The sequence below is a fragment of the Rhinopithecus roxellana genome, chromosome 9 (assembly GCF_007565055.1).
Source record: "Rhinopithecus roxellana isolate Shanxi Qingling chromosome 9, ASM756505v1, whole genome shotgun sequence".
Taxonomy (NCBI): domain Eukaryota; kingdom Metazoa; phylum Chordata; class Mammalia; order Primates; family Cercopithecidae; genus Rhinopithecus; species Rhinopithecus roxellana.
This window is the reverse complement of record NC_044557.1, coordinates 63,696,910-63,712,541: the sequence shown is the minus strand read 5'-3', so window position 1 is coordinate 63,712,541 and position 15,632 is coordinate 63,696,910. Positions and strand designations below refer to the sequence as shown.

The 15,632-nt window shown below is 37.8% G+C and overlaps 1 protein-coding gene across 8 annotated transcripts in view; it reads right to left on the bottom strand.

Annotated features, from left to right (window-relative positions):
- VPS13B (vacuolar protein sorting 13 homolog B) overlaps nt 1-15,632 on the bottom strand; it is a 904,863-nt gene that overhangs the window by 87,541 nt on the left and 801,690 nt on the right. For all 8 annotated transcript variants that reach the window (XM_010385612.2, XM_030937293.1, XM_010385613.2 and 5 more), the window contains exons 41-43: nt 13,656-13,837; nt 11,574-11,923; nt 5,747-5,908 (exon numbers count right to left, since the gene is read on the bottom strand). In XM_010385612.2, coding sequence (XP_010383914.1) covers nt 5,747-5,908; nt 11,574-11,923; nt 13,656-13,837 — 694 coding nt within the window. The remainder of the gene's footprint in view (nt 1-5,746; nt 5,909-11,573; nt 11,924-13,655; nt 13,838-15,632) is intronic.

The window sequence follows — 15,632 nt, the reverse complement described above, 5'->3', positions numbered from 1 at the left end:
AGTTAGGCCTTGGATGCCAGATAATTTGGATATTATTTAATAAATCATGGTGTAGCCTGTGATGGTTTCTGGACAGGAAAGTGTAATAAAGTATTTAGGAGAATTACTTCAGCTGTAGTCTGCAAGATAAGTCAGAGTTAAAACAGGGCAAAACTGTTAACTAAGAGAACAACTGAGAAAAACTATTGCCATAGTTTGTGTAAGAAGTATATCAAGATAACCACTCTTGATATATCATTACACTTGCTGCTGTTCCTAAGAGTTAGTATTTGGAATTCCTTTTAGTCTGTATGTGAATTTTGGGTGTGTTTGGTGCTTAATGTCTCAAATTTAATTTCTTTGTCCTTATTAAGAAGTTGAAAAGTACGTAAAAATGTGACAAAAATAGACGTATATCACCTTAACTCAACATTCAGAGGCAACCAGTGATAACATTTTGACATGTCTTTTTCCAGTATTTTTAATGCATTTACTTGTGTGTTGTTATGATCACATTGTATATATAGAATTTTATATTCTGCTTTTCTGACTTATATGATATGATAGGTAGCACTTCCCCCATTCCATGTAAAAATGTAAAGATCCCATAATATATCTATAAGATAGTCTTATGCCAGATTTTACTTAACTCCTTAAAAGTGAACATTTTGGTGCTTTAAATATTTTGTGACAAACTGTGATAAACTTTGTTTGTATAAAAATCTTTGTTTTAATTTGCATTCTCTCCAGAGGGTAGATTACTATTGGGAGACTTACTGGGTCAAAGTCTACGATAATTTTAATAGCTTTGAAGTTTCTTACCCAACTGCTTTCTAGAAATAAAGTACCAATTCCATTAGCAACTCCAGTGTGTAGTAGTGTCTATTCATTTGCCTTTTCTAAACAAACTTTAACATGCATGCACACATAGGAGAACACTTGAAAAATTTATCAGCTTTGGCAATGCAGAGTATTTCTTTGTCCCCCAAGTCTGCTTTTTAAGTTTTTAAATTGTTACTGTGGCAACAAGAAATATGCTCTTTCTCTAAATACATATGTATACATGCATTATACAAATGAATTTGTAAAGCACAGTAACTAAGAATTACAGTCTCGTTAATGAAACTGACAACTGGCTGGAATTACTAAAAGATAGGCAGATACTCAAAACCTGTTGCTTTCCATTTTAGACAAATGAAAAAATGACCAGGTCTCATTTTAAAATATTGTTACATACAAAAAGAAAACTGGAGAACTTTCTGTTATACACTGATTAGGACCAGAATGAGTATAACAAAAATATTTTACTGTAATTTGGTGAGTACAGGTTAATTACATAAAAGTTAGATTTAAATGATTATCTGTCATTTCTCAATTTCTGGAACTTTGTACCAAGCTTTCAAATGATAGGAATACCAGTGAGGTCAGAGTGAAAACAATTTTAAATCAAACCTTTAGTCTACTGAATTTGATCAATTGAGAAATCTTAAAGCAAGTGTTGGCAAACTTAGGCTTATAGGCCAAATTTGGCATGTAGCCTATTTTTGGATAGCCTATGAGCAGAGAATGGTTGTTACATTTTTAAATGGATGAAAAAAATCAAAAGAGTAATAATTGTGATGTTTGAAAATTATATGAAATTTAAATGTTATTGCCCATAAATACAGTTTCATTGGCACATAGCCACACTCATTCATTTCTATATCACCTATGGCTGATTTTACACAGAGTTGAGTAGCTGCAACAAACTGTAAATCCTGAAAGCTTAAAATATTTACTATCTGGCCCTTTATAGGAAAAGTTTGCCACCTCTGCTTTAAAGTAATACAGGATTTATATTTTTGTCACTATGTGTCACTCTGTTTAATGAATATTTCCAAGATGCTCTGCCGCTCATTGAAATTAATTTTACCTTGTTACACTTTGCTTTTTTATTTAAGATGGGGTCTCATTATATTGCCTAGGCTGGTCTTGAATTCCTGGGCTCAAGTAATACTCCTTCCTGCCTCAGCCTCCCAAGTAGCTAGGACTACAGATATGTGCCACCACACCCCAATGACTTTTAAATTTTTTGTAGAGATTGGGTCTTGTTATGTTGCCCAGCCTGGTCTTGAGAAGTTCTGGCCTTAAGTAATCCTCCTGCCTCAGTCTCCCAAAGTGTTAGGATTACAGGCATGAACCACTATTCCTGACCTGCAGTTTTAAATATTTGCTATGTTTCATGAGCTTATGAAACTTCTGTTACATTCATTTCGGGTAAATGTTATATTATTTTCCATAGGTCTGTCTAGAGCCTATTTCCACTTGCTTGATGGTTTGATTACCACAATTAAGTCATTGGTAACTAGAATTCTGCGATTCTGAAAAAAATGCATAATCCATAAATTGTACGTTTGAGGTTAAAAGCAAGCATAAATCCTTACATAAAAGATAAAGGCAATACTATTCCAAGCAGTTTAACCAACAGTGCTCTCTATTAACCAAAAAAGGAAGTTAAACAGCCTCTACATAAATCCTACTAGTTGGTTTTATGTTAATCCTACTAGTTGATGTCACTATAGCTTGTTTATCTAAATTAAAGAAAGCTTCCCTTGACTATGATCTGCACATACTGCCTATATTGTGGGAAACATTCTGTACACTCACACCTCTAGTCCCTAGATTCAATGTAGCATAATCTGACATACTTTTCTGAAGAGCAGTCCCTTGCTGGTTATTGTTCTCATCCAACCTGATCTGAAGTCTACTGAATTGGAATATTTAAGAGCCCTTTGTGATGGCATCTATGATTCTGTGCAGCTGAATATATTCAATTATTCCCTAGGAAATAGTTTTCTTCTTCCTTTGTTTGTTTAGGCAAGAAATTGTTGTGAGATATCCAGAATGTTAAGTGATTCTGCCCCAGAGTATGTGTTAGAAACTATAAGGAGCATTTTATGACTTTCAATTCTGAAAGGTTTGTCAGCTTTGGATTTCTAGAATTGGTTGTGTCCATGTTTCTTTTCATCCTATTGGGACTTAACTGTTGTTAGCAACCTCTTGTGTGGTTTTAAGATATCTTGACCTCTTTGAAACCTTTCCAGGTGTCACTGCCACTTTGTTGATCTCTGCAATGTTAGTTACATTGTTTAATGGAGTTAAGTTCCATGAACTTTAGAAATCCTCCCTGAGACTATGAATTGACTAACACCCAAGGCAGCATAAACATGCAGACACAAATGTTCCTAAAACGAAGCTTGCTGGGCGATGCAGGATATGACTTGGAGTCTGGAAAAAGGAATATTTTGCTCAGTTGTGCATCTATGACAAGGTCCAGGTGCAGTTTGAAGCTGAGTGGCTAGTTTTTCTGATCCTCATGTAGACTCTCATTAGAACACAGCAGAATCTGCAACTGTGAATGTAAGTAATTCCATGAAGACCCCCTGGGCCCATTAAGGCTTCTGGCTTCAGAGGGTCCTAAAACACTTACATTAGCATATAGAAATATAGTAAGAAGACATTGTTTTTTATAAATATCATCTAGGTTTTAGTCTTAAGATTATAATGACTGCAGCTTATTTTAAAAGTTACATCCACAAGATGCAGTTACAAATTTAAAAGAAACAACAAAGTTTATTAGATACCTGTTTTATGTTTAGAGTTTGTCATTAAAAAGCTCCTATTATTTTTGGTAACACAATTAAGACTTTGCAAAGTTCATACTTGGACTAAGAATCCCCTATTAGTTTAGCTTTAGATGTGGCCTACTATTCCAGTGATTTCTCAGCCCTTCTTTTCAAACTTCACAGCCTGGCTATTCTAACAGACAAATCATGCTGCCAAAACCTAGGGGAGTGAGACAAAGTCAAAGTGACACTGTATTGAGAATTAAAAGATAAGGAGTTCAGTCCTAACCCTACCACTACCTAACTTAACATTTCTATTTGTCTCCTTATCTATAAAACATGCATAACAAATAATACTACACAGGAATGCTGTGAAAATAAAACTTGTAAAAAATACAAAAAGGCCTTTGAAACAGTGCAACAAAGTATGAAAATGAAAGGTGTGCTGGTGACAGTGGTTGTCTATTCATTCTTTCCCACTGACCTCCTCTCCACCCAGAAACTATGTGTCTATAATATGAAGACTACTGCTCCCCACACTCCTGAGCCAGTTGTTCTCTTATGATCACCTTCCCATCCTGGCTCCAGTGTCCAGGGAATCCTGAGGGTCTCTGAGGGATATGCAAGCTATGCATCTTCAAATGACTGTGGAGAGTTAAGCTTCCTCTGCTTTGCTTTCTACCGGCTAAGGCCTGGAGCTTGCTGTGTGTGCATCAGTAAAGTGGCTACAAGTACAGTGTACAATTACATGTTACTGTAGCTTCTCAGAGGCTTCTTTCCTGTCCCTCATAATTCACTGCTAGGAATGCAATGGCAATGGAAACTTAGAAGATCTAACAGGTTATACAGCAAGTGTTAATATGAGTTCTCTCTAGGTGGTTGGAATTACAGGTGTTTTTGTTTGGTTTTGTCTGTATACCTGTATGCTCTCACTTTTGTAATCCATAGGCAAAAAATCAAAAATAGATGAATTTAAAACAAAACATCCTTTATGTTACAAGTGAGAAACAACTTAAATACTTCTAACATGGACATTCTCAAGAGGAAAATTAGAAAACAAGGGTATGTGATTTACCCTAAAAATATGAGTGTAATACCATATCATGTGAGAAAATTTTTATGAAAAAAAGTCATGTATTTCAGTGTCCTGTCAGATTAATGTGAACAAAATAAGAAATACTGCATTATATCTACTTTTCCAAATTGTATACCAATAGTGTGGCAATCTGATGAAAAAACAAGTAAGAAATCAGCATCTAGCTACCCTCATTTGGAGCCCAAGGGTATAATGTAGTCTGATGCTGGTCTAGAGACCAGATGGGAAAACTTGTTCTCTAATCTAATGAGTTTCTTTTAATCACAAGCAGGCAGTAGTTTCCTTATTATCCAGTTTAACAAATACATTCTTCTTGAGAGTACTTCCTAGGATTTATTTTGCTCACTTAAGACTACATCTTTGTATTTAATTCATCTTCATATTATTGCTACAGGGCACATATCTCTAATTATTCCCATCTAAAGGGACAGGAAAATGAAATTACACTACTTGGAAAACAGACACCCTTTGGTGTGTCTTTTCTCAGTGCTGCCTTGGACATAGTTTTTCATTGTCATTGTATCACAGATTGTGAGCAGTCCTCAGAGGGCAAGGCCTGTGACTTACCTCTTTTTGAATTCCCAGTGCCTAGCATGTGCCTGCTACCAAGGACACACACACAAAAAAATCTGAAGAAACACATGAATAATAATACCCAACACATAATGCTTACGTATTAATGCCTTATACATATGAATTCACTTAGTCCTTATAACCCTTTGAAATAGGTACTACTTTTATCCCCATTATACATATGAGAAAACTGAAGAACAGAAAGTAGAGCAAGGTTATACACAGCTAGGATCCAAACCTGGCTCTCGAGTCAGCCTCTTGATCACCACACCCTGCTGCCCCCCAAGCACCCTGGCTAAACAGGAAAACACTCCATTCCAAGAGAAGCGTGTGCTCCCATCTCTAAACACTCTTGAGTTTCCGTCAGATGTAGCTACGCTGTGTGGTTCCTTCGGAGACTTAAAAAGGAAAATAACTGGACAAGCACACAAGTGCAGAAGAAATGAATCCCCAACCTTAACAATGGCTGTTTGTAAGGGTGTTTCTCAAATACCTGTGGGGATTTGTGAGAGCGCCAGCTGTACTGGTGACTGTGGAGACTCGCCAGCAGAATATTTTCATCAGTATCCACCTGGCCAAACCGCAGTGTCTCCTGTGTGTCATTACAGATCACAAAATGGCTGAAGACCAACTCCTCTACCTCAGGGCATTTGTTCTGAAAGAAAAAGGATACGAAAGCCAACATGGATCAGATTAATTGCAAGATGTTTGGCAGCTGTCTGCCCAGTGGCGACTGTTACAACACAGAAACCCTAAAAGATCTGTTGTCATTAGCTCTGGTATACAAAGTATTCTATACTGCCAGGATAAGCACACACACACACACACACACACACACACACACACACACACACACACACACAAAATACCTTTAAGAGATTTTAAATGTTTCAAGAATGTGTTTTGATTTATACTCCCTCAAAACAAATCATACACACTGAAGAGTAAAAGAACAATGAGATCCTTCAAACTTTTAACATTTCTTAAAGTGAATTAACATGCTACAAAGAGTGCTGTACTGGGTAGTGCATATTTTTGAACAGAGTACTGCAGGCTAGAATTACCATGTTCCCGGCTTCTAAACTCAACAATCAAGACCAATTACCAAAGCCACAGTTTGTACCCTACAGAAAGTAAGAATCATTTAGGTAAAACATCCCCAGATCCCTTAAGGGGGAGGGTGGATATGTGTGTGTGTGTAAATCTGCTCAGGGAGAGATGTAAATAAAACCATAACTTTCCCTCTATTGTTAAGAGGCTGAACATAAAAACCAGATCAACTCCAGAGTCAGTGTAAGCCAAGTTGCAGTTTTCATGAGAAATGATGTGAGTTGAAGCACTTTTCGGTATCTGTTTCAGCTAATAGTCATCAACCAGCTAAAATCCTTCATTAGTCAGCTAAAGCAGAGCAAATTAATAATACGTTCCTGTGCTGATAACTCCTTTCTCATTTAATGGTGCCTCTACTGGTTGTTGCTACATTAAAACACTGGCAAAGTAATAAAGTATTTCTGTGCTTACTCTTTTATCACTCTAGTTAGACTATGGCTTAAAAGCAATAAACATACTTTTGGTAAACTTAAAAGAATGCTAAATAAATGATTAACTTGAGAATATAAGAAAAAAAATCATAAGTAGCGAATTCATTTGCAGATAATGGGAGATAACATGTTTCTCCAGTTGGCCTCTATTTCCCATATGGATCTAAATAATGTCAAAATGCCACACCCCATCATTTGCCACTTTACTGAGAAGTAGGGGAGTAAACAGAGATACAACTCAGAAGCATTGTGATTCAAGTACAGAGGAGGCATGAGGCCAAGGAGACTACAGGTGAATGTACCTGGAATCCAGCCTGGGCCATGACCAGACTTGTACCCATCAGGATACAGACTCATCTTGGGAAACAGAGTCTACTCCTAGTCATCCAGAATGCCCTTGAAGTAGGTGGGCAGGCTCCATGCTGCAGTTGGTGAAGTGGCCCTGACATACCTCATTTTTCCAGAGGCCCTTGAGGACTTCTAAGCCCTCTCGCATCATCCATCTGTTCCCATTGAACTGAACTTTGCTTCACAGTCACACTAACCACCAAAAGAGTTTCTAGTTAAGTGAGACCAAAGTACTCGTAACAATAAGCATCGGCCATCTACCATAATACTCTCTACTCTGGCTTTTAATTGGTAGCAATGATTTCAAAACTTGCCTGCTGTTGAGTTTCAGATGAATCGTTTTACCCAGCCCCTGCCCATGCCTCCGACTGCATCTTGAGCTACTCTCCATTTGCTGAGGGCATTTGTTCAGTACACTCCAGCTCCACCAGCCTTTTCCAGCTCCTCCAGCACTACGCTGACCTCCTTCCAACTCATCCAACACATCAAACTACTTCCTGCCTCAGAGCCTCCCTCTGCTTGGACATCTTTTTCTCCATTTCTTGCTTGACCAACTTGTTTCTATTCAACTTTCAGAGTCCTGTTTTAAGGCTGTTTTTTTTTTTTTGTTGTTGTTGTTGTTGTTGTTGAGACAGAGTTTCACTCTGTCGCCCAGGCTGGAGTGCAGTGGCCGGATCTCAGCTCACTGCAAGCTCCGCCTCCCGGGTTTACGCCATTCTCCCGCCTCAGCCTCCGGAGTAGCTGGGACTACAGGCGCCCGCCACCTCGCCCGGCTAGTTTTTTTTTTTTTTTTTTTTTTTTTTTTTGTATTTTTAGTAGAGACGGGGTTTCACCGTGTTAGCCAGGATGGTCTCGATCTCCTGACCTCGTGATCCACCCGTCTCGGCCTCCCAAAGTGCTGGGATTAAGGCTTGAGCCACCGCGCCCGGCCTTAAGGCTGGTTTTAAGAGCAGCCTTCTGAGATCCTCCCGGGTCAAGTTAGGTTCTCCTATTTTATGCTTACATAAGATTCTATATTTCACCTTCAGAGCACTTGTTAATTTGCACCATTATGGGTTCAATATTGTCTCCATAATTAGACTTTATGCTGCAGAAGGGCAGCAACCACGTCTGTATTCTTTACAGTTTTATCTCCAGTATCCAGCATAATGCCTGGCCAATAAATACTTAGGAAATAAACAAACAAAAACTTTAGTAGATGTAATTTGTAAAATTATAATTATATATTCACTGTACAAAGTTAGAAAATACAGGGGAGAAGAAGGGGAGGGGAGAATAAGGGGAGGGCAAATTAGGAAATACAGAAAGTATGGATTTTTAAAAATCTTTAATTTTAAACTCAGCAATAACTACTATTAACATTTTGGTGAATTTTCTTCAAGCAATTTTTCCCTTCTGAATGTCCTGCCTGTTACTATTCTAGTCTGTCCTATCCAATCCTTTTTTATATATTTATCTACAAACCTTTAATCAAACTGGAATCATAGTATGTAATTAGTTTTGATGAGATTTTTCCATTGAGCATTATATAATCAACATGAACTGCTCTACTTGTAAACATTTTTCTTTCCTTTCAGTGCGAGTACAGACATGAAGAAAGGAATATGATTCCAATCTCCCACTTAGTTACATATCCTGAGATTAAAATTCAGTTTTCATAATGAATTGGGATCAATCTGCTGGTAACACAGAGGTTAAGTTACCAGATGGGGCTTGAGTAGAAAAAAAATCATATTACTTTCTTCATCTCTAAAAACTGACCTTTAATAAATGATGAGGGTTTTAGGAAAAAATGTAAATTAAAGAACACAAGGGGGTTGTTTACATTTTTCTAAAGAATATTCAAAGTCCTCAGGGAACTATTTCTCTACTGCTCCTTCATCTGTAGAGTTCATTATAACTGTAATAAGTTTAAGCATTTCTTGCAATGTTTTAAATTCTGTTATAATATTAAAAAGTTCATATGTATTTGACGTCACATCATAGATGTTGAGCCTCAGAATGCTTACTTGGAATTGTAATTAAAAGATGGCTTATCCACATTTAAGTTTCATGGAGTGTCATACAAGCATTTGCAATTCAACAATGATACCATTTTGGTGTAAGAGAAGACACATAAGTGTAACCTTAAGAAAAAAACCCTTTTAATACTATTTTGTCCAAATCTGGGAAAGTGACATAGAAATATAAAACAGATTGCAAGTGGCATTTTGGATCCTTAATCTGTTTTCACAAAACAGTCATCATTTATAAAAGAGAAAAGAAAATCTATAGCCAGAGAAATCAGACACTGATGAAGGCTTCTGTTAATCTTGAACTCATGACCTAAAGGTGGAAGGCCAAATTGTTTCATGCTTCAACTGTCTGGTCCATCCACACTGGGGAAAAATGACTTGTCTCCAATATGAATCCAATAAAAAGTATGTGGAGAACTAAAATCACTTTGCTTGCTTATTAAATTCATATTTTTCACTGGCAGCAATTATACTGTATGTGAGCAGTATACACACAATAAAATCCAAGTTTGGGAAACTAAACTTCCCCTTCAAAAGGGGATAAACCACATTCAGAACATCTTAGAAACTATGAACTTAATAACCCTTTGTAAGCCCATTTCAATGTCAAATGTCCTATAATTTCAAAGCAGTGCACGTTCATATTTACTTTAGAATACACGGGGTTAGGTGCCTACCACATTAAAACTTGGTGGCAAGTACCCTTGACATGAGAGGAAACAAGAAAATTACAGCAACAATTACAGAAGTATATCCTCTTGTGGCTCATGTTAACGTTGCCAAATCCCTGTATAAATCAGAACCAACTATTCATAGAATGTACCTGTCAGCAATATGCTACGTGACATATGGCTCTACTTAATCAAATATACAATTCCATTAAAAAAAACTCAGAATATTCCTTCAAGGCACTATGTTAGCCAGTCAGTCATTCACACTCTGATGTGGTTTAAAACATTTAAATATTTATGCACCATATTTTATTTATATGTATAGCTGTGTCTAAGAGAGTATTTTTACCCTGGGAGGAAACTGGTATTTCTGAAGGCCATTTTGCAGTAGTTGCTACACATGAGTCCCCTTATAATGGCTCTGATACCAAGACAAAAATATCCTGGGTTTAAATGTTCTATCAATGATTCTTTTATATTTTCTAGGTTTGTTTTTTATTAAATGCATTGTTCAAAATATGACCAAAAAACAGAAATTGGATCCACAGAGGTTTTTTTCACATGGCTATTTGAACCAGCTGCAAAGATTTAGATCACACTAGCTCTTATTTTACGCATGTCCTTTGCAACAAGAAAACCATGGAATGCCCTTAAAAAAGATTTTTAAAATATAAAACAGATGTGTTATCTTCTTTCCCTTTGCTATTGTAGTGCCATGTTAGGTAATTAATTCCTTGGTCTTGTATAGGTCTTCATGCATATAAAGAAAAACATTTATTCCCATACAAATTCTTAAGTTAAAGAACAAAAGCTCCTCTTCCCTTTAACTGTTCCATCCCAAAAGGAGGTCAGTGGGGGATGAAGGACCGTTTCTCTTGGGGAGCCAGCTTCACACAAATGTGTGTAACATATACAAAATGTGGGGAAAAGTCTCAGCTTAAATAGCAACACAAACTTGATGGAAATACAATATAACACTAAAATCAGTAAGGGAAACAGAAGTGATTTGTTCTGAAATCACTGAACTTATTATCATCCAAATATTCTGTGAAGTTACTTTGGTGCTAGCAGACATGGACAGGTTTCCCATTTTAAATATGCCACTTATCACAGACTTATACTTCATCCCTTTTTTTGGTTTGGTTTATCTCTGATAAGAAATAAAAGTTAAACAATTATTAAAATAATCAAGGCTCTCTAACTGATTCAAAAAATCCATTATCCAGTACTTTTTAGCGAATCAAAAAGTCAGAATGAGAGTAGAGGAAAAAACTAAGACTGTATTGTACTCACATATTTCATTTCACTGCTTTTTGTTTGTTTGTTGGTTTGAAAAGATGGAATACTTATCATCAGAAAGGGTCACACAGGTTCCTTATTTCTGCAATGGTCACTTAGACAATTTGATACATAGCTAAGTTGAAGCTTTGGCAAACTAAAGCCACAATACTTGGAAAAAATTTCTGGGAATATGTTACTTTCCACACAGATGTGGTACATTAGTCACAAAAATGTGGGCATGATCTCCAATGCATGTGTAGAGAACCCGTATTCTCCAGTGTTTCAAAAATAACATGTATCACTTTGCCAAAACAGAGAAGGCCTCAAGTATAATGGTGCCCATCAAATTCTTCATTCTCTCACATTTTTGTTTGTGTTTAACTTATTATCAGAAGTGATAGCATACAGAACCTAATAAAAGATCATATGTGACTAAATTGTAAACTGTTATGGAATGTGCATACCTGTTGCCAAGCTTGTATTGCAGTGTTTAGAGAATGGACTACATGCTGTCCAACGTTTACAAATACAGAATCAACTATCACGGTGCAGTCAAGCAGCTTTTCTACTACATCGCTGGAAACTGCCATCTGCCCGAAGATGCTGAACGGTTTCACCACACTTTGCATAGTGACATTTCTGCACTCTAGAAGTTTACAGTCTGCTTGAGCTGAGAACTGGATCTCCTGACAGACACAACCATTATTCCACTGTCGAAGATATATGTGTGGTTCTCTGAAGGAAACAATCATGTATTCTAGTTCAGATGGCATATTTCTATCAGAAACAAATGGCTGTAGGTACTGTGGTGCAGCTGTTGAGAAAACAAACAAGAAAGACAGCAATTAAGATGAGCCAATACTTTGTGAAAATAATGGGTGAAATGACATTCAAACTATTCACTTTTTGATTATTGAAATTAGTTTTAGGTGTTTAATAAACTCAAATTATTTCTTGAAGATATTATAATCTTTGGATTCCCATTTGATATCTGAAAACAAAACTGTTTTGTTCAATTAGGCCTCTTAAATATATATCGTCCAAAAGTTACTTTCACAAAAAATTGATCACAGAAGCAAATAAATTAACTGAAAAGCAGGTATCCATCTAAAGAGAATTTTATAGAACTGCTCTGTATCTACCAATTGAATCTCAAAAACCAAAACAAACATATGACTCAAAGAGAGTTAGAGAAAGCAGGTTAAACTCCATTTTTGCTGAAAAGGCAAGATGCTTAACAGCAGCTGTTTTTTTTTTTTTTTTTTTTTTTTTTTTGAGATGGAGTCTTGCTCTGTCGCCCAGGTTGGAGTGCAGTGGTGTGATCTTGGCTCATTGCAACCTCTGCCTCCCGGGTTCAAGTGATTCTCCTGCTTCAGCCTCCCTAGTAGCTGAGATTACAGGCACGTGCCACCATGCCTGGCTCATTTTTTTGTATTTTTAGTAGAGACAAGGTCTCGATCTCCTGACATCGTGATCCACCCGCCTCGGCCTCCCAAAGTGTTGGGATTACAGGCGTGAGTCACCATGCTCGGCCAGCTATGTTTGGTTTTAATCTGATTTTCTCCTCCTCCCTTCATTACATGTAGGTTAAAAACCTAATACATGAATCAAAATGTATCACCTAGAAAAGGTTTGGTACAGAACATAAAGATTGAGAAATAATTGTTCAAATAACAATAGTAAACTTATAAAAGGCCACTTTTGGTGTGGGGGAAAATTTAAACTTCCTTCTAAACTTGTAAAAATGGTACCCCTTTAAATTAATTTGAGACTGTGCCTGTCTTTTGTGGAAGGTGCTGATGCTTTTGAAATCAGGCAATACCAAGTATTTTTGGAATCTATTTGCTACTAATGTAATGACTCAGGATGCTGAACAAGAACAGACATATTTCTTTCAAAGAGATCTGATATGGTTTTGTTGTGTCCCCACACAAATCTCATCTTGAATTCCCACATGTTGTGAGAAGGACCCGGTGGGAGACAATTGAATCAGTGGGGCAGGTCTTTCCTGCACTGTTCTCCTGATAGTGAATAAGTCTCACGAGATCTGATGGTTATATAAAAACTGGAGTTTCCCTGCATAAGCTCTCTTTGCCTGCTGCCATCCATGTAAGACGTGACCTGCTCCTCCTTGCCTTCCACCCTGATTGTGAGGTCTCCTCAGCCATGTGGAACTGTAAATCCATTAAATCTCTTTTTCTTCCAAATCTCATGTATGTCTTTATCAGCAGCGTGAAAAATGAACTAATACAAGATCATAATTGGAATTACAGTAAAACTAACTTCCTTGAAAAATTCTCATTAGGTAGCATTCAAAACATGTCAGCTCAATACCATTGATAATTTATATAATAGGTTCATAAGCTGGTTCAGAAGTAAAGGTTATGCCTGTGTTGCCAAGTCAACCCCAGGATAACTTTGCCACTGCTCGCTTTATACTTCCTGAAGATACGTTATCTAAGACTGATGACTTCTGTTCTGAAAACACTCAAGAGAAAATGGTAAGTATTAAATGGATGTTATTTTGATGCTAAAGAAAAGAGTACCTGTGCCTAGTTGGTCAAGGTGATGACAAAGATGAAATTCCAGGTGAGCAAACTGGAAGGAAACGCAAAGGGATGGGACAAACCATGGGGTAAAGCAGGAGTCAACTCTGGTACAGGCAGCCAAGGCTGTTGGAGTCACAAGTGGATCACAAGTGCTTTGAGAACCAGACTCACTTGTAGAGCTATGGGAAAGAAGTGATAAAAGAAGTTCAATAACCAAAATTGCCCAATATTACATGAGTGAAATGTCTTTTTATAAGGATTTCTAAAACTAATACTGAAAATTCTATAGTCAATATTTTATCAAATCTTCTGTATTTTCTCAAGTAAATTAGTTTTTTTTAAAAACTAAGTTCGTTTTTGGCTGGGTGCAGTGGCTCATGCTTGTTATCCTTGTACTTTGGGAGGCCGAGGTAGCAGGATCACTTCAGCTCAGGAGTTCGAGACCAGCCTGGGTAACACAGTGAGACCTCATCTCTACAGAAAATTAGCTGGATGTGGTGGTATGCACCTGCAGTCCCAGCTACTCAGTGGTTGAGGTGGGAGAATTGCTTAAGCATAGCAGGTCAAGGCTGTCATGCACTACATTCTAGCCTGGAATCACGTTGATTATTCTCTATGAATTCTTCACAGAAAACTTTCAAAGCATTCCTCAAATGCCAACTCATGCTGATCTATCTCCAAATCAATTTGCTTCCATCCACATCTCACAAAACTTATGGGCCATTCGTTCTGTTATTAAGATCAATGCAGTTCAGATTGTGACTCTGCCACTCAAAAACACAATGCTTCAGTGTCACCATAAATATTTCACTTTTTTTTTCTTTTTTTTTTTTAAGACGGAATCTCACTTTGTCGCCCAGGCTGGAGTGTAGTGGCGCGATCTAGGCTCACTGCAAGCTCTGCCTTCTGGATTCACAGCATTCTCCTGCCTTAGCATCCCGAGTAGCTGGGACTAAAGGCACCCGCCACCACTCCCAGCTAATTTTTTGTATTTTTAGTAGAGATGGGGTTTCACGGTATTAGTCAGGATGGTCTCGGTCTCCTGACCTCGTGATCCGCCCGCCTCGGCCTCCCAAAGTGCTGGGATTACAGGCGTGAGCCACCGTGCCTGGCCAAATATTTCACTTTTGTTTTACTTCTCCAGATTGTCCATACCCATATTCCCATAGGGATCAATCAATATTCTTCATTAAGCACTCACTCCCTACTGTAATGGATGCCATAAAAGTTATGACCTTGTCCAGAAGAATTAGGGTCCCATGGACAATTACAATGCATGGGTCCTCTCTTGCCCATCCTCTTAACACTATTTTATACAAGTTAAATCTTTATTTTTTTTTTTTGAGACGGAGTCTCATTTTGTTGTCCAGGCCAGGCTGGAGTGCAGTGGCACAATCTTGACTCACTGCAACCTCTGCTTCCCAGGTTCAAGTGATTCTCCTGCCTCAGCCTCCCGAGTAGCTGGGGTTGCAGGCGCTTGCTACCACGCCCAGCTAAGTTTTGTATTTTTAGTAGAGATGGGGTTTCACCATGTTGATCAGGCTGGTCTCGAACTCCTGACCCCAAGTGATCCACCCACCTTGGCCTCCCAAAGTGCTGGGGCTACAGGCGTGAGCCACAACTCCCAGCTTATATGAGTTAAATCTGATTAAAACGAGTTAAATCTGATTAAAATGAATAGTGAAGGTATCCATAGAAGGGAAGATGTCTGCACATGGTGGCTGCTGCTGTGCACAGGAAGCATGCTGCCTAGATTGCATTAATACTAACAGGAGCACAAAACCTGGGAATTTGGGATTGTTGGAGGAGAACAACAATCCTGTTAATTGTGGATCACCGAATTGATGTTGTCCTGTTAACTGTAGATCACTGAATAGATGTTGCCCTTTCCCCACTACTCACTGTCTTTCACTCCCTTCTTTTCATGCTGAAATATGCTCTGTAGCTATCACAGCCTGGCTCCCAAATCCATGA